Source organism: Neovison vison, chromosome 1, assembly GCF_020171115.1.
Source record: "Neovison vison isolate M4711 chromosome 1, ASM_NN_V1, whole genome shotgun sequence".
Classification (NCBI taxonomy): Eukaryota; Metazoa; Chordata; class Mammalia; order Carnivora; family Mustelidae; genus Neogale; species Neogale vison.
In genome coordinates this window covers 21,996,554-22,016,667 of record NC_058091.1, presented here as the reverse complement: position 1 = coordinate 22,016,667, position 20,114 = coordinate 21,996,554, and the positions used below count along the sequence as shown (strand labels likewise).

The 20,114-nt window shown below is 44.9% G+C and overlaps 1 protein-coding gene across 1 annotated transcript in view; it reads right to left on the bottom strand.

The window, feature by feature from the left end:
• The window catches only part of METTL24 (methyltransferase like 24), a 98,671-nt gene that overhangs the window by 55,896 nt on the left and 22,661 nt on the right, over positions 1–20,114 (bottom strand). Inside the window, exons 2-3 of the mRNA XM_044244425.1 lie at positions 8,620–8,718; positions 1,888–2,027 (exon numbers count right to left, since the gene is read on the bottom strand). Of these exons, the coding sequence (XP_044100360.1) occupies positions 1,888–2,027; positions 8,620–8,718 (239 nt within the window). The remainder of the gene's footprint in view (positions 1–1,887; positions 2,028–8,619; positions 8,719–20,114) is intronic.

Sequence of the window (20,114 nt, the reverse complement as noted above, 5' to 3'; positions counted from 1 at the left end):
ACCTGCCTCCAGACGAGCAATCCACCTGCAAAGGGAATAGGCTTATCCTGACCCTGTCCTGAGTCACAGGGCAACCCTCCTTGTTCATCCACAACCCAAAGCATCCTTCCTTTACCCATCGGAAATATTTTCTTTAATTTCCAGTCTTCAATTAAGCATTTTTCGGTTTTGAGTCAAAGTTGGCCCTTATCATCTAGTCACGTCTGTTCTCTGAAGAATTCAACTGTCCCTATCTGCTCTTTAGGAAGCTGAGCTTGAACAGTGAGCATTTCAATGGAAGTAAGAAACTACCTTTTTACATGAAGTCATCTGAAATCTTAGAGCAGGATTCTCTTATCAAATGGCTCTGAAGTATTAGAAAGCAAAAAAGGAATTTTAAAGCTCTCTCCCCTCAACAGCTTTCCCAGTTCTCATTTTACTCAGGGATATGCTTTAAATGAGATTATTCCAGGGTGTAAAATAATATGTAAAATATAAAGGCAGTTCAGAGCAAGAAAACAGGACCAAGCTGAGCTCTCCAATTTGCATGTGGTACTATGAAATTATTTTTATGACCTACTTTCATGCATTTTTAACATGATAGAAAATAAAATCTACTGTCAAAACTCCCATTCTTTCTATAAGCTAGAAGCAAAGCTGGTAGGCTCCCTTCTGTTCTAATGGCTGAGGAACTAATTTCCTAAACCTTAGCCTCCTGGTTTAAATCACAGCATAACCAGCGTCTCTCCCTAGTCTTCTTATCTGGTGCAATCATTTATGTTGCAAACATGTATTGAGTGCCTACTGTGTGTACGAAGCCCCCCTAATACAGACTTCATTGAAGCCATAGAAGAACATTTCCACTATCCTGAAACTCTTACTTGAAACTTTCGTTTTTACAAAAAGTCCACAATGACTGCAACTAAGAATTCTTGTTTGGTAGAGTTTGACATCGATGGTGATCCTCTGGGCACATACACAAATGTAGACCCAACCCCCACCCAACCCCCTCATCTAGGATTCACATGGACAGTTGTTATTCATGTGCCTGAATGTGAATCACAGAAGTGATGAATTCTATCAGTGAAAAGAAAGCACAAGACACCTGTTAAGGTCCCCAGCACTTCTGTAATGGACGTCAGCTGTCCTGCCTAAGAACCTCATCACACAGCTTCCACAGAGAGTCTGTGGAATAGGGTGTCCCCAATAAAAATAACTCTTTTCTGCCCTTTTTTTTTTTTCTGAGACACATATTTGTAAGTTCAGGTCTGGATGTGAGTACTGCTGTAATTGGTGAAATAGTCTCATTACTTTCTATTTGTCCTTTTATAGAAAACTCTCCAAAACCATTTGTGTATTTAGGTCACTTTCGGCCTAAATACTGGAATATTAATATTTCCCACAGTTTTGACAAAATCACACTGTTTTCACAAGAATTCCCTTTTCTTTCTTTTTTTAATGCAAAGTACACATGGATTTACCATGGGCACAAAACATAAAAATCCAACAGTGAAACCATTCATCTTGGGTCACTCATCCTAAGTATGTATAGAATTCCCAATATGCCCGCTCTTCCTTCTCTTAATTCTTAATACTCTCTTTGTAATAAGGATGCTGTAATTCTAGCTGGAAATCATTGGCTTCACCAAGAGGACCATCCTCATCATGCTGAAAATTGAAGTTGCCAACTTACCAACTAAGTGTAGGTCATGGGAGAGAAAATGGCCCCAGCCACTTCCGGTGACCCACAAGGGCAGTGCTCACAGTTACATGACAGCCAGCGGGGTCTGAAACGATGGCAGGAGGCAAAGCCAAGCACCTGTTGACCATGGGTAACTCTGTGTTGCCGAGAAAGCCTTCACCACTCGCAGGAGTGTTTTGTGTTCTTCCGCTATAAAAGGCACTTACCCTAAAGAGTAGAGGCGGCATTGCTTGTTGTGGATTTGATGCGCTAAGCCAAACCTGTCATCAAGACAGACTGACCAGGGCTTCTTTGCAGGGCTGGCGTCAGTAGCTAGGCTGTCTGTGCTCATGTGATTGCATGCAATCTGTAAGGATCGGAAATCAATATGAATAATTTAAAGCATTGGATGATAAATGGCAGGTAGGGAGTTATGCTTCCCCAGTCCCTGAAAGCTGTAATAGGAGAATTATGTCCTTCTCCACTGCTAACTACTCCTCTCCTTGGGGAAACACAAGACTGCACCAAATATTCAGAGGAACTCCAAATATTGGATTAGAAGGAGCCTTGTGGAGACTATAAGTAGGTTCGAAGGGAAGTTAAGGACTACTGTAGCCATATATAGCACAGAGTACGCAAGACAGACCAAGTCAGGAGCAAAGGTGGCAGAGAGGAGGGGTCTGGGAAGGCTTTGCAGAGGTGTGTTAGCCTTGGAGGATGAACAGAAGTTGACCAAGAATCTGAGACCAAGGAGGGCATTCCAGACAAGGAGAACGGTGCTGGCAAAACACAGAGGTCTGTAACCCTCAATGTTCCCACAGGAAGTTGTGAGATATGATTGTGGGCACAGGTCTCAGAAGGATATAGATTATCAATTCCTTGTCTCAGGAAGATAAGCTGGGACCACCGTGGTCCAGAAAGATAGCATGCACTATCCCAGGTAAACAGCTGATCAAGGGTCAAGTGAGATCCATTTGTCGTCCCTGCTCCCCAAACCATATTCTTCGTGAAACACTATACAAATGACTTTCCTCCTAGGGAAGAAGAGCAAGAGCCCCACGCAGGAAGGAAGCTCTGCCTGAGCTCACCAAAGCACTTCTTTTAGCTCATCTATCAAAATTAGATAAGGAAATCAAAGGGAACATGTATCTAAATCAAGCAGAAGCAAGTCTCTGATTTCAAATGCATATAAAACAAATATACTGTATAATAAGGAATTCTGATTTCTGTTTAAGGCTGGCACAGTGTGCATGATGGAGGCTGCTGGAACCAAAGGAAGCAGGTTCTGTGGCCAAGATATTCTTCTGGGGTCCATATGATGTTACAAGCATCAGTTTTCCCCTGAACCCCTCCGAACGCCCATCATCACCATCGTGCTCCATGAATCGGGCAGCAGCTCTGGCTGTCACATCACGGACAACAGAGCACTGCATGAGCCAAGGATGTTCTCGGGCTCCTTGCTCTGATTCACTGGAAAACAGAACAGCAACTTATTTTCTTCTGAAGAAGATACTCTAAGTTTGCCCAATTCTTTTATTTAATGGAGCTTCCGAAATTCTAATCTGAAAATCTTATATATACGTAGCCTATTCAATGCACGCGGCATCTCCCTGATCCTGCCGTCACCTAGGGCTGCTGACCTGACAAAATCATCCGGCACTATTTATCAGAGATAAAGGAGAGAGTCCATTGCTAGGATCTGGACATTTTAGAGGGAAGCTTGAAATGTGAAACCCTGTAGATGCATTCTTTTCTCTCAACTGAGGTCTTATCACTCTTTAAAGGGAAAAAATAATAACAGTGGAATCAAATCTTCTCTCGAGTAACTATTACAGAATACGTTGATTAAGTGGGTGCATCAGCGTGTTAATGTGTACAATTCATTTCCTTCTGTCCTCCCACAGATAAGTGGAAATTATGCCTCCGCCTGCCCACTGCCTAGGCCCCACTCACCCAGCAAGGGAGGAAGAACTGCTAATCTAATTAATCGACGTTCAATGTGTTCACTGGGCCCCTCTTACTAGTGGGCGGGTTACAGTGCCTTAAACATCGGCACTGTCCCTCTGCCACATGCTCTGCCCCCCATACACAGCCATTTGGGCAGCTATGTAGGCCCCAGAGCACAGCCAGACCTCCTAAGCCTGTCCCATTTGTTCTAGGGCAGCCTCCTAGAGTACTTTCATCAAAGCGGCTTGATGATTCCCGTTTCTTTGTGTGTACTCTTCCCTAAGAACCTTCTTAATCAGAACAGGGTATGGACACTCACAGGTTCTTGTTCCCAACTGCCTCCTAACCCCACTGACACTGAAGTCTCACCTTTCCCGCTGTGTTTCCCAAGGTGTGGTCCGCCTACATCCTGCTGGACCCAGGAGGTACTTGCAAATCCAGAGTTCTGAGTCCCACTACGGATCCATAAAGTCCGAATCCTTGAGGTAGAGGCCTGGGAACATGCATTTTAATACACTCCTCCAAGCCATGCTTCTGCCGGTGGTCCTGGGAGTTTACAGATGCCCTTGTGTAAAGCCCCACTGAAATGGTCCAGCCCGGCCTCACCTGTGCCTTAGCAAACTCAGGGAGGAGGATACACTTGGGCCAGTGCTTTTAAAAAGAAAACAGCAACCTCTCCAAACCTACCCCCAGCAAAAAGCCAGTAAGGCAGGCAATGACACTTAGGGCAAGGCCTCCAGGAACCAGATAAATAATAAGGGTCAATGTTCAGGGCTTTGAGGTTCAGCAGCCCTTCCTTTCGATGTTGGGGAGGAGAGTTTCATTCTATTAAAGGTGACACTTCAAGCGTTTCTTCTTCCGCGGATTTCGTCTTGCACAGATCTACCCTATTGGAAAGACATTCTTCTCCGTTCAGTCTCTCTGCTAATGTTGACCTTTCCTCTCCTAGCTCAAAAATGTAACACAGGAGTGTTTTCCATTTTGGCCATTTATTAACCATCTCACCTGTAGACATTGGCTTTTGAAAACAACCAGGAGGAATCGGTAAAATTCAGCTCCTAAAAATTAATTAAATATTGATTTTTCAAACGTTCTCGTTAAGATTTATGGCCAGGGCTTCAATAAACTCTTGCAAGCAAAATAATCAAGGCCAGTAACTCCTAGCTAAGTTCCAACTCCAGTAACTTACGTTCTTTCCTTCTAATTCCCCTTGTAATTTTAGCAAATTAGGCCTGCACAAAGGATAAGAGACTGCAGGAAAAAACAGTTTCTGAAATGCATTTTAGCTATTTAACTTAAAGGGATTCATTTATTTTTTTAAGATTATTTATTTCCTTAGTTGGTTTTTTTTTTTTTTATCTCTCCATTCAATGTGGGGCTCGAACTCACAACCCCAAGATCGAGAGTCACATGTTTCACCAACTGAGCCAGCCAGGCACCCCTTAAAGGGACTAGTTTACTCTCCTTTCTTCTGGTATCCCAAAAGATGGAACAGACTATCCGGCAATGCCTAAGTAGAATCTGGCAAAGGTAGCCTTTAAAATTTGGGAACTTCTGGCAGAATCACTTCAGTGATCAACTGTATGTATATGCAATACCATTATTTTGAAAAGCAAAATTTAAGGAAAGCGTGGTATTTTTGTTCCTTTTATCCCAGGGTGTATGTGTGTAGCAGTAAATATAATAGATATGATTGTTATAGTTGTAAAGTTTGCATCTCCAGGACTTGGATTTTTATGTTATTCTCACAAATAGACAGATGGGTAGATGGTTAGATGGATGGATGGATGGATGGATGGACAGACAGACGATAGCTAGACAGATAGCTAATGTTTTAAAATCTATTTTTTCTTTTTAAAAACAGCAACTGTTGCTTAATTTTGTGCTGCAAGGCCTGCTTCCTAGAGGCATATGGTTTGGGGGTGGCCAACAAAAGCTGGATCTGGAGCCTTCCCTTAGAACAGAGGACTGTGTTTATGATTTAACCATTTCTTGTTAGCAGCAGCGTCTCATCAACTCCAGAACTCAGAGATGTCCTGCTGGTCTTTGACATTAGAAAACGATACCTAGGGGTGCCTGGGTGGCTCAGTGGGTTAAAGCCTCTGCCTTCGGCTCGGGTCATGGTCTCAGGGTCCTGGGATCGAGCCCCACATCAGGCTCTCTGCTCAGCGGGGAACCTGCTTCCTCCTCTCTCTCTGCCTGCCTCTCTGCCTACTTGTGATCTCTGTCTGTCAAATAAATAAATAAAATCTTAAAAAAAAAAAATTAAAAAAAAAGAAAAAGAAAAAGAAAACGATACCTAACTAAACTGGGGTCGATGTTGTGCACATGGCGCCAAACATCTCGTCCTCTGGTGTTTCCTTGAAACTTCAGGTCCCCAGGTGTCTTGTGCCACCAGGGCCACCGCAATGTGCAAGTCCACGGGGTGCCAGCACATTGCAGTCTGATGTCACGCTGTCCCCCGCCCTGTGCTTCTATTTCCAAGCTCCCCTGCCCGGGGAAGCTCCCCCAGCCATCTCCTCACCCCGTCAGAGAACACACAACCCTCGTGCACCCTAGCTGGTCGGCCAGTACGTGGGGGTATGCGATTCAGCTTGCCCGCCCTAGTCACTACTGGCCACCGAACAGGGGTTTGACAAATACCTGCTGACTTCAGGAATGAATGCATCAGTGACAAACAGAGCAAATGTTGGGCCTTGCTGTGCAAGCTTGAACACAGATTTGAGGGAGATTTTTTTTTTCTTTAATTTTAAAAAGCAGCATAAGAGGATGGGGGTGGAATTTGCTTTAAGACCTTCAGAGGGTTTTTTCCTCCCTGGCCCATTATGACTCACGACTGCTAACTGTGGAAATTTGGGAGAACGGCGACTCTAATATTCTTCCAGTTTTGTAGGCTTTCGTTGTCAAGAGGAGTCTTAACAAAGCCTAAGCCCCAAAACAGCCCAAAAAACCCCAAAACAAAACAAACAAAAAACAACCCTCTGCATTACGTAGAGAGGGGGAGGGACCGCTGTTTAGCAAAATATCCTGAAAGAATGAGCTCCTGTCATCTCTGATGAGCTCCCACTTGCTGGCTTCCCAGGGACCTAGAAGTCCAAAAAAACATAGGACCCCACCTGGGCAAAACAACCCCTAATTGCAAAACCACTGTGAGGCCTAGAACTTTATCTCAGTTTCTCTGGAGGATGAAAATCCTTCTAGTGCGCTCCAACACCCAGATCTTTCTTGTTGTGCTCATCAATCTGAATAATGCATCCATTTAACTACCTTCCCAACTAGTTCTCAGCTGCTTAAGGTCAGAGACTGTATTCCCAGGGCCTGGCATGAAGTAGGTGCTCAAAAACACTTAGTCAATAACAATCCTTTGCTACTCTTGGCAAACTATAAGCTCAGAGAACTGGGAGAAACCTAAGAAATAATTTAATAACTCTTTTCCTTTTCAAGATCAGAACAGTGAGAGCCAGAGAAGCAAAATAAATTGCCCAGGGTCACATCAGGCTACCTTGTAGGATATTTTTCTTTTCCCTTCAAAATTTTTCTCCTCTCAACGTGGAACTCATGGGAAAAATCCAAGAGGGGCTTGAAATAACCCTTTCATGCCTTTTATAAGTTATAGAACATTAACCTGAAATACATATAAAATGGGATTTGGAGACTTTTACTTGGTCACTTCATTTGGGGGGTGGCAGGTCCACAGTTCTCAAATCCAACTCATAAAGTTAACACCTTGCATTTTTCTCTGGTGCCTTAAGGGCTTCTTAAAGTCAAAGACTTCATGTCCTTCCTGTAGAAACCAAACCATAAAATTAAAATTTCAACATTTTAATTAAGCCTATGAAAGTCCACCAAATGAATTTGCAGCAGCAAAATAAGATGAAATTATGTAAAGCACGGGGATCAAATTTATCATCCTACATAACTGATGATTAATTCAACAAGCTTTTACTTCCATGTCTAGGTGACAGATATTAAGATCCAATTGTCTGACTGCATTACATGAAAAATGGGACTTTCTTTTACCCCTAAAGTAGCCTTCTAAAGATGTAGAAACATGTTCTTTCCACAGATGAAAAATGGGCTCTGCTGCCAGGAAGGTGTTGGGGGACAAGTGGGATGCCCAGAACCAGTGGGCCGAAGGGACATAAACAGAGCCCAGGACCTCCAGGGCCACACCAGGCCCCCAGGGCACCTTCCCAGGGGACCGAGGCCCATTCCAGGCAGTGCGAGTTCCTAATTTCCTAACACCTCTCAGCTCAGCTCAGCTCAGCTCAGGGCGAAGTATCCCTCGGGCCTTGATCTTCTCTAGTGTCTCTGTCCCCAGGATCAGGCTACTTGAGGACCGAATCCCCTGCTTTGCTCATCAAGAGCCTTAGACTCTGCTGAGTGGACAGTCCCTTTCCTTGCTGGGGGCATGGACTCAGCCCTGGCTGGCGCTGCCACAGGGTGTTAAATGACCACGGTAAAGGCCGATGCTCCCTCAGGATTTTCCGTCCCCTGAGAACTGAGAGCATTTGAACAGGAGAGCTTCTCAGCCTGCATCATCTCCTGGGCTCTCTGGCCTAGCGGGGCTCGGTCCGCCAAGCACCTGTGGGAGCAAAGCGAAAAGGCAGATTCCTCCAAATACAAAATGGAACTTGAACCTCCGGATGATGGGTTTGTTTTGTGACACACTTGACTGCCTACTCACGGGCATGAATCTTTTGCTTCGAATGCCTTTGCAGAGCAGTTGCCAGAAGTGGATCTTTAAAACACATTGGAATGAATCATTAAAGCATTTCAAGATGAGGACAGCCCTGGAAGGCAGAAGATGCTGAGGCAAATGGAAGGCATCTTATCTGCCGCTGAGTAAGTGGTAAGTTTAAGCAGCAAAGCCTCAAAGACTCTGTCCCTAACGAGTCCCTCCCAGGGGTCCCCGGGAGACTCCCCACCCCCTCGCTGATCCAAGTCCTTTTTAAAGGGGGCTGCTCGGTATCTTTCTGTGTTTCCCAACCCGCCTGCACCCGGAATACAACCTGAGGGGTGCTGATGTAGCTCAGGAACCTCAAGACCTCTTCATCCAGGGACTGAGCAGGGCCCGCCCACGGCTGCAGATCTATGTGCCACCGGGGACCCTGCGAAAGACAGAAAACAGGCCCATGTGTGAAGGGTGGCGGAGCTTGGGGTTGGGGTGACAAGGACACGGGATATCAGCACAGCTGTGCGGTCGCTTCTGTCAAATGATCGCGTCTGAGCACAGGCTGAGGGTACCTGGGTTGGAGCTGCCGTCATTAATGTCATGTCAGTCACAGGGAAGCAAACAGGGCCCGAGAAAGCCCAGCTACTGGGTTAAGCAAAAGACTGCAAAAGCCTGGGGACATCTGACTTCTGATTCAGAGCAAACTCCACTTGACCCCATCAGGCTCTCCCCACTGGGGCTTTTGTAGGTCACAGAGCCACTCCCCATCTCTAGGAAAACCCCTCTTGTGGTAGCTGAGCACCCTGCCGTTCCCCAGACTTAAGGAATCCTCACTGATCTCCTACAGGCTGCCGCTTTCTCAAGCCCAGGAGGCCTGGGCTTGTGACCTGTGCCATCTTCAAGGGGCCGCCGCTGGGCTCAGTGCTCTGCAGACACTGTCTGGAAGTTCTTTAATAATTTCGAACAAGGAGCATCACATTTTCATTTTGCACTGAACCCCACAAATGATATAGCCAGTAGCCCTGAAGGGCACCTTTTCTGGGAACACAGCCTTTTCTTATAGCCATTGTCTTGTTCTGTGAAGGTTGAGCGGCAGAGACTCTAATCACAGAAAGCCCAAGAACATTAATATATCTTCCCAGTTAATACCGTCCGCCACCCCCCGCCCTACTTTTTTTCCTTCTCTGAAGTAGATGCTGGTCACCATTTGATCAAACAATACAGAGCATCGGTCACTCTGTCCCGAACAGTGGTCGCACAGATACGAACAAGACCTGGGCTGTCCCACGAAGGGCAGTCTGGTAACTTGGACAGGGAAATGCTGAGACACTAGGGAGAGCAATTCTTTTCAGGAAATTATCTAATTATGAAATCAGACCTTATAAGCACATTTAAATACAAATACCTCCCAGTTTGGTCTGGTCACCTTCTTCTCACATCACATGGGGGAGCACCTTGCCCAGTGGCCACAAGACCGTGTTTTGGGCAAACGTGTCTAGGCCTGGGGTTTAAAACTTCCCATGTTCTCATCCTGTAGCCACTCCTAAGTGTCCCCCAGCATCTGGCCCTCGAAATCAGGGAGCAGTAAACTCTTTCTCTAAGCAAAGGGAAACAGCAAGCGCTTTAGGCTTTTGCAGGCCATACGGTTTCTGTTGCAATTCCTTGCCTCCCGCTGTCGCTCAGAGCAGCTCCAGACAGTGAGTAAACCAACGGTCATGGCTGTGTTCCAATAAATCTCCATTTACAGAAAAAGGGTGCAGGCAGGATCTGGCCTGCACGGCTGTAGTTTGCTGACCCCTGCTATTTTGATTCTAATTTAGAGGCAGGCTGGCCTAGAAGAGAGTGTTTACTTGAAATAATGCAAGAGAGATGGAGGAGGCTAGCTAGTGAGCCAGCTTTGTCATCTGGGTGACTTAGGCAAATACCAGTCTGAGTTCTCACATGATACAGTGGGCTCCTTCCTGCTGGCTGATTTGAGAAGAATTTAATAGAAAAACTATTTATAAAGGCGTGGGCAGAGTTTAAGGAAACCAGTAAGGAATAATGGAACACCCATGGTCGGTAGCCCCAAGGAGCCCTCACAAACCCTCAGACTGAAGGAACAAGGAGGAAGAGGAATGTGTGGAACCCAGAGGGGGACACTGTATGGAAAAGGCCTTCAAGAAAGGAATAAAGCTAATCCTGGCACATCAAGTCCTATCATATACCCACACTAACTGTCAAAGGCAAGAGAAGGCAGAGAAGAGGGAGGCTATGCTCGGTCAGCCTCTGGGGGTGCAGAAGAGGAGAAGAAGGGTGGAAAGGATCTGGAGAGGCAAATAGAAGGTCTCCAGCATTGCTTCCTTTGGAAAGAGGCCAAGAGACTTGAGCAAGGGTCATTTATTCATTCAGTGGACACTCATGCCTCGTGCCAGGTTACAATTTAAAACAGGATAATTTAATTTAATTGCTTTAACCCAATAAATGCAATGCAGTTCTGGAGGGGCTCTGACAGATATCTCTAGAGGGTAAAAGGGGTCACCAAGACATGAAGGACCCAAGTATAACCCCAACACAAATGCCCAAATGCAGACTGTGGCAAGCAGTCTCCACCGCAAGAAGCCCAAAGGCTTCATTAAAGAGACACCTGGGTGCCTGGGTGGCTCAGTTGGTTAAGTGACTGCCTTCAGCTCAGGTCACGATCCTGGAGTCTCAGGATCAAGTCCTGCATCGGGCTTCTCCCTCTGCTTCTCCCTCTAACCCTCCTCCCATCATGCTTTCTCTGTCTCTCTCTCTCAAATAAATAAATAAAATCTTTAAGAAAAAAACAAAGAGACACCCTAAACACTGCAGGAGCTGCTTAACATGAGCTAACACACAAAAATAACTTTGCAAATCGGTAACAGTGAACCCACAGGGTGAATGAACACGGTAAAACTATAGAATTATCTTCAGGATCCGCAAACAGGATCCTGATTGCAATCTGGAATTTCTCATTTCCAACCAAGTGTTGACCACGATGAGGCTCAACATGGCAGCTGAAACAGTGACCCTCAGCTGAGAAGCCTCAGGTGGAGGGATAATAGAAACACACAGCGAAGAGACGCCCTAGAAGTAATCTGGCTTAATGCTTTGGTTGAGCTGTTTAAAAAACATTTCACATAAAGTAATGTTCTCATTGGAGTCAGTCTGACAGCAGTTCGTGATTATTTCCCCAAGGAAACCACTAGCTTTTATCATCTCTTTCAATTATCATTTGTCTTAATTCTCTAGCGCGCACATCAATATTTGTCCTTCCAAACATCCCGCTGACGGGATTCTCAGAGCACCTTAAAACACCAATGGCTGGTGCTTAATAGAACAAGGCAAAAACAAAACCAAACAAAAAACCTTTTTCTTTAAAAAAAAAAAAAAAAAAAGATTTTATCCCCAAACAATTCCCTCAACGGCAGCATATGCCGTTACCCATAGGCTCCAAATAGCATGGGGCCAGAACGATGCTACCCCCCTCACTCCCAGGAGGTGGAAACATGGATTCCCTGGCCTGTCTGCTACCCCAGCTCCCTCTGAGGATGGGTAAAGGAACAGTTTCAGCAGAAGGGAGTGCTTGTACTGTCACTCGGCATTGATCTGTCTTGTACCTGGGCTAAAATGTCAAACGCCGCACACACAATGAGCTGCCCCAGAGAAGGAGCCATCTTCTTGAGCCGCTGCAGGGACAAGGGCCTCTAGACCCCTTTGCAGTGCATGCTCCTGCCCCCTGAACCATCAGGCCACTCATACGAAGGAGCCCCTCCCCCAGCACAGACAGGTGACTCAGGGAAGACAGGGTTCCTAACTTCTGACGGAAAGAAGCTGCCCCCACTTTGTTTGTGAAGGCTTTTTCTGGCACTTTCTCCAGGCAACGTGCACTGAAGAGTGAGCTGGCTTCCTCTGGTATGTTTTGAGTGCAGAGAAAAAAATTGCCCCAAAATTAAGATTAAAGACAGCAGAAGATATATACTGCTAACTCATGTTGTTCTGGGGCTATTTTGCAGACATCTGAGATTCTGCATCCCACAGGGTTTAAAAAAAAAAAAAAAAGTGATCACCGAGTCAGTCCAAGCCAGTGGACACAGATAATGGATCTGGCTCAAAGAGACCACAACAAGCAGAGCCATGAGGCTTTCAGATATTTTTATAATTTATTATTTCAGCATTAAATTTGTTTCTTGAAAAAAAAAAAAGATTTTTCAAGCCAAAGAAACTGAATTCTGAGATTTTACTATGAAAAGATAACGCAAAAAACAAAGCAATGTTTTAAAATACTCTTACCTACTAGCCTACACTTATGTGCATAATAGGAATGTCTTAATCAAGATCACCAGCCCCAAGCAAAACTGGCTGCATTTACTATATATATGTATATTACCTATATATATAAAAAGAAAAGCAGACCCACCCATGACCCAGAAAGAGAGCCATCGATTCCGCCTGGTGCAAAACCTTTCCTTGGTTGAAATCTGGAATAACAGCTTCCTTCTTCACAGTTTTCCCCCACATTCATGAATAACCTCATCGAACTCCAGAGAAATTGTCCAACAAGGACCATACCACCATTTTTTAATGGTCCATTCCTCTGTATTTCAATGCTACAGTTCTTTAGGGATGAATTTATAGGATGAGTGATTTAAATGGTCAGTTTATTGTGCTGGGTATTTGGTACAGTGTCTGGGATCTTTTTGTTAAGTTTCGGGACTCCCAGAATGCACATTCCCCACAGCCAGTAAGTTCCTGACGGGTTTTAGAGCCAGCAATTTTCTGTTGGGAGAGATGGCGAACAACTGATTCTCAACCTTATGCTGGTGCCTGTATGGTCGGGCCCATAGATAAGAACAGGGTTGTGAGTCCTTGAGTCACACTGAACGACCCACTGAGCATGTCAGGGGAAGTCTAAGCTTTCTCTGAGAAAGACCCAAAACAAGCAAAACATGTTTATTTTGCAATTGTGTGCTAATGAGGAGCATCTGTTAGTGGGCAGGAAACAATGATTGGAGGAAATTGTTTCTTCCTTTTTAGGAGAGAAGGGGGTTGTGGGAGCTGTGGGGTTGGGGGAGGGGGGAGGCACAAAACAGTGCCCAGGCAGAAACCCCAGATCCAGGCGCCGCTGAGAGTATGCGAGCCTTGGACACCACCTTTCTGTCATGCCCATAGATGATCACGGCTTTTAGGACTCGGCCTGGGTGAGTGTTCAGGGCTCTGTGCATCCCCGGGGTGACAGCTGCCACACCTTCCCCTCGGCATGCTTGTGGGCCTTTTTCTCACACTTAGTACTGTTTCAGAAAGAGCAGAGTTCAGGTACACATGTTGTGGTGACATTGAAAATTCAGGTACTCCGTGCAAAAAAATGTCATTAAAAAAAAGAATCTCGGGACGCCTGGGTGGCGCAGTTGGTTGGACGACTGCCTTCGGCTCAGGGCGTGATCCTGGAGTCCCAGGATTGAGTCCCACATCAGGCTCCCAGCTCCATGGGGAGTCTGCTTCTCTCTCTGACCTTCTCCTCGCTCATGCTCTCTCTCTCTCAAATAAATAAATAAAATCTTTAAAAAAAAAAAAAAAAAGAAAAAAGAATCTCAAAAATAAATAAATAGATAGATAGATAGATAAAAATTAAAAAAGAATCTCAGTTTCGGTGCAGGGTAAAGACGGGTAAGCACACCTCCACCCTGTGTCTTATCCCAAACGCAGCAATGAAACGTGGCCAGAACGCCCGGAGCAGTGATTTGAAGAATCTGGAAAGTAAATACTGGCAGGCAGCTTGGAGGGGAAGATCAGAACTGAAAGTACCACAGAAGCTGCAGGAGGCCACCACTGCTTTTTCTTCTGGGGTTATCTCTCCTAGTCCCTACTCAAGGTGGCCACATACTCGAAGTGGGCACTGGCACAGACCCAGAGCATCAGGAGAAGCCCTTCTCATTCAGGCTCCAGCAGGGAAGGGGTCTCCTAATGCTCAGGGAGAGTGGGGAAAATCCCCCATGTTTTCCTGTCTTTTTTCTTCCCTTTTGCCATTCTAGCATCCCAACTCCTGGGCAATCCCACAGCAGTGCTGGAAGCCAAGCAGAGGGCCCCAGGCACCTAAAACTCTGAGGAAAAAGCAGCTTACTATTGGATCTGTGGCTGTGACCCCAAGAGGATGGGGTGAGCCCCCCATATTTTCTCTCTTTCTCCCACATCTGGGCCTTAGACTCAGGCATAGTTACCAGAAGTATAGAGCAGAACACAGGCAGAGCAGAGGTAACTAAAGCCCAACCTTTCCAACCAGAGGTTCGGAAACCACAGGAAACTGGGTAATACTAAGGAAATCGTGGAAAAGGAAAGCAACCCCACAAAGCAGGTCATCAAGTCCTGGGCGCACTCCTGAACTGTAGGAGCATGGATCGGACCCTAGTTAGCATATCAAAGGCTTTGGGAACCAAAGTGACAGACTGGACAGGCTTTTACAGGCTCCCAGACTAGACACCGGGTGGCATGCTTGTGGGATAGATCCGGTGGGGGGGGGAATCACAAAGCCTTTGAAAATAGGACTGATATTGAAATCACAATCCCCAGAAGGCTGGCTGAAATTTAAGCTTGAATTCAACCAGTATTTAAACACGTCTCACTGTCTCATAATATAATACACAAAATGTCCAGGATATAACCCAAAATAGTTCAGCACAGGAAGAATCAGGAACATCCCAGTTGGCATGGGGAAAAGACAATCAACAGATGCCAATGAAAGCATAACACAGGTGTTGGAATTATTTGACAAAAACTTAAGAGCAACTATTATAGAAATACTCCAAGACATAAGAGTGTACATCTTGAGACCAGCAGAAAAATAGAAAGTCTCAGCAAAGAAACAGGAGATAGAAAGAGCCTAAAGGACATTTTAGAACCGAAAAATGAATCTCAGTGGACAGACTTAGCAGCAGAATGAATAGGACACAACAAATAGTCAGTGAACTTAAAGACAGATCTACAGAGAGTATCCAATCTAAACAAGAGAGAGGAAAAAACGATTTGGGGGGGGTGGGGGGTGCGGAGTGGAAAAAAAAAAAGAGCCTTGGGGACCTGTGAGGCAATATGAAGAGGTCTAACTTTCAGTCATTGGAATGCCACAGAAGTAAGAGAAAGAATGCTCAGTGCAAATAAATAAATAAATAAATAGCTATTTTTATAATTTATAATTATAATATAATCTATATATGATATTATATCAATATCATATATATATATAAAGATATAATGGCTGAAAGAATTTGACAACAGTTATAAACCTAAAGATTTAAGAATCTCATAAGCCCCCAAAGACTCAAGGAAACCAATGCCCAAACATATCAAACTCAAACTATGCAAAAGTAAACACAACAACAGCTGAGTCTACTAATCTTGGGATGGCCTCAGTGGTGGGCCAGGGTCTGAACAGCGAGGCGGGAAAAGCTGAGCCCATCCCACAGGGGCCTCTTACCAGGAGGTCCCCTCCCTATGAAGGCCCAGGCCCACCTCCCCAAGTCCATCTGCTAAATGCCTCTGGCAGCAGACAGCGCACAGGCGGGAGCCCAAACCAGAGCAGCATCATGAATCCTTCGCCCATCAATCTGCCGCCTCCGCCTCATAGCGCTGAGTGTGGGCTGGGAGGCAAGGGAACCAGAAATCAAATCAACTCTGACAGGAAAAAATGCACCACAATTCAAGCAGGCCTGGGTAACTTTGAGGAAGGAATTAAGGACAAGAAAGAATAGATACTCAGCTCTAGATTTAATCTCTAAGTTATCCCGGTAAGTTGGAAAGAAATGCCGAACAAAATCTGAGCTGGGTTTTGTTCTTCGACTGACGTCTTTAAATTCCCCACGTTTTCTGTGTGTGTCAAAATAGTTCAAGCCTGCATGAGACTGGAATGCACCAGGGAATGGCTAAAAGAATAAACCATGATATATTTTAGGTTTTTATCATAGACAGTAGAAAGAGAAGCCAAATTCCTGGAGAGATCCGGTGCAAATGCAAAGGTTCTCGTTTGTTTTCATGATGTCAAAACTGTACAGCGTCTGCATACATAGTAGGAACTCCAATGTCAAATCATGTTTCTCACGGTGGTAGCACGTCAACCAGGAAAGGAGGAAGGAGTTTCATTTGTCTTACGAAAGTAAGATTATATAAGAAAGTTTGCTTAAGATAACAAATAGGAACTTAGAAACAACATGAATCACATTTTTAAGGATTCTCTCTTTCACTCCCAAGTGCTCTCTCTCTCTCTCAATCTCTCTCTCTCACACACACACACACACACAAGCATGCACACTTCTACATACACGCACACTCTATTCAAAACATAGAGGGGACCTGAACTTTCTGGAATTCAAAATCCTAGAATCTTAACATCGTCTGAATCAACATCAATCTGCTAAGAATTCATGGATTTACTCCAGATAGAAAACTCCAGACAGTAAACATCTCCTCCAAACATTTACCAGTTCCTGAATCCTCAGCCTCAGGGCAGAAGGTCTGGAGCACCCCTATAAACCCATTTCAAGGACCCTTGGATACTGAGTAGATGCCAAAGCCAAAGGAGTAGTGGAGATAGCAAAGGTTGGGTATTGGGGGAGAGACAGGAAAGCCACTGGGATGAGGGAAAGGAATTGAGAAGGGAAGAGGAGAATGGACGGTATGAGAAGAAAGAGGGGGTGCTCCCCCAATCCCGGCACAGCCATCTCCACCCTCCCCACAAGGTCACCTTGGAATCTGAGTTGTCCATAAAGAATGCCCGAGGCCTCTTTGGTGGCTCTCAGCTCACATCAGTCTTCAAACCTCAGGCCAAACCTCAGGTCTCTCCATGGGCTCCCTCACTGCAATCCTGAAACTGCCAGACACAGCCACACAGATGCCCCTTTAGCCTCTGAGGCACAATGTGGAGCCCAATGAAAGTCCATCAACGGTAAAGCTCAGTGTTGCTCAACAATTTTATAGGGAAAGTGTTTTAGTTCTGAAGTCTACACAAGATGTGATTTTCATTACCGGAGGAAATTGGAACGTGTCACCCAGAGTCACCAAGCGCAGGAGAACAGGGATTGTGGCAGAAAGAATGCATCCCAGAGGCCACACCCTGAGCAGCTGAATCCCAGAGTCACAGCACCCTGCAGCCACCTGAAAGGCCGCCACGTGGAGCAGCAGCCACATGTGGCACAGCACATCGGTGGGAAGCAAGACCTTCGCAGGAAGTCAATGGTAGACGCTGGATGGTGCTTGCAGAGTCTCCTTTGAGAAAGGACATAAACAAGCGGGACATAAGGTGCTCCTGCCATGAGTAGGGCGGCCCAGGGCGGGCAGAAGGAAAAGAGCCCAGCGGAGCCCAGGACTCCAGGCAAACCAACCACTTCCACACGGTTCAAGGGCATCATCAGTTTCCTGACGAGGCTCTCACACCCCGTTGAATATAAGCCATCAGTTGCACAGAATTACATATGTATACATGCGTGTGCGTATGTATGTCTCAGCTGCCAGTATATTTTCATTCATTATTAACTCTTTTGTCACTTTCATATTGTCCATATTGCCACTCTGTGGCCCTTTGGATTGTGATACACTAGGACGCAGCCTGACTGAATCCTCCTGACAATTAGAGAGAAGACTGCGGTTCTGAGACATTCCTCTCATGACTCTGTATTTATAGAACATTTTTCCCTCTGAATGCTCTGTAAGTTATAGTGCCTGACAAGTAGAAGCGTCTCAATAAATGTTTCTTTGTCATCTGTGGGAAGCTTCCAGCCGTGTAACACAGGGGAGAGCCAGCTCGCCGGACAACTCTGGAGCCCAAAGCACTTAAGCTTCAAACCGAAATGGAAGGAAGGATTTACAATCTTTATCACTAAGTGGCCCTTTTCAGGAACGTGAAGAATCGCTGAGAGAGGCAGACCTTTTCAGAGGTCAATTATTACTGGGTTTGCTGTCGCGGAACTCTCCAGACTCTGAGCTCTCTGGTGAATGGAGTGCGAATCCCCGAGGTTAGAAGTGAAACCCTGGAAGAGGCCACCAAGCTTGGCCCAGTTCCCCTTTCCCCACTTCAGACTGGAAATGACAAGAGTAAAGGGGATAAACTGTGCAAATAAATATAACAGATGTAAGCTGATGAAAATTTTCACCATATTTCCTAATGGTATGAGGGGAAAAAGGGCTAGTAGTGCTTATATTAAAGAAAAACAGGCATGCTGAAAGAACTTATGAACGCTTTACAGAATCCAGAAGACAGAAACTCTTACTAGCTTTAGATTTTACTTGTTTCATCCTTGTAGAGGGGTCACTGCATTCAAAGAGAACATAAAGATGAGCCAGAGAAACTCCTTTATAACTGGAGAACATCAAGCTGGGAGAGAGAAAATGGCACATGACTGTCCCGTACGTGGGAGGCGGTGGACTGACTCCAGGCCAGGCCTCGGAGTTTTCTCTACCCCATACCAAGGTTTCGTGTTACTATAAACATTATATGTTATTTCAATCCACTGAAATTTTGAGGACATGTGTCACTGCAGCATAACCTATCCCGTCCTGACACAGGAAGCTAAAAGATGTTGGGTAAAAGATGGTTATCCTTTTATGTACCCATCCCTGCGGAACTCTCCCAATGCTACAACATCAGAGATGGAACAGTGGGCTGGAGCAGACCGTTGGTTTTATGGACACTCTCAAGGTAGTAAATAAAGAAAAGAAGTGGAATCAAAGACAATTCACTGCCAAGACTCCGGGCAGTTAGGGTTGCTCAGATAAAGACCATAAAGACCTTCTTAGGATCTTATAGGACCTTCTAGGATTATAAAACAAATCCTACTCTCTAGTCTGTTCCTTAAATGCCTCCTGTCCTGAACATACCTTTTTTCTCCTACCCACAGCTCTTTCCTTTACTCACCAGTCAGTTCAAATTCCACTATTTAGTCCCATAACGTCCCCCAAGTTTCCTAACCACTCAAGCCTTTACTATGTGCAAAATAAACTAGGCAAAACAGGCTCTTCAACAATCATCGCTTGTACTTCTCATTTTATACTTGATCAGATGTTTGGTGTGATCTGTTTCAAGTATGTTGGTCTTGTTTCTCTAACCGGACTACAAACCTGTGAGAACACCATGTGTTTTATTTCTGTTACAGTCCCCCACAGAAATGGTTCCAAGGGATATTTTTACATTGATTTAAATGCCAAGAAGGGAAGAACATGATATAATCCTTAGGATTGAGGACAACTATTTTATTACTTTGGATGAAAGTAGGGAAAGTCACTAGCTGGGCTTTATAGTAACCTTTTAATCCAGCTAACTATAAATACTATTTATTTATTTAGATGGAAATAAGTCATTATCATCCTTAAACGGGTTTTTTAAAAGATTTTATTTATTTATTAGAGAAAGCATGAGCGGGATGGAGGGGCAGAGGGAGAGGGAGAAGCAGACTCCCTGTTAAGCAGGAAGCCTGAAGTGGGGCTCAATCCCAGGACCTGCAATCATGATCTGAGCTGAAGGCAGACGCTTAGCCAACTGAGCCACCCACGCATCCCAGCCTTAAATGTCTGATAGATAAAAAGCATAACACCAGTTAAAAATTTAAGTTAAAGCCATACATATTCTATACCTTCAAGTCATCAAGTTAGGCTGTATCCAAACCTATGTGTTAAGAAGAGCACAGAGCTCTTCTACTATATTGAAAGTTTGGTTTCATAATTCCAAAGACCATTGACAAATAACCTTGAACTATAAATACTTACTACTGTAAATTTGATTTGTTAAATGCAGAACAATTAACTGTTTGCATAGAGGTAAAAACTCTGTCTGTCGTGAGAGCCTGATCCCAC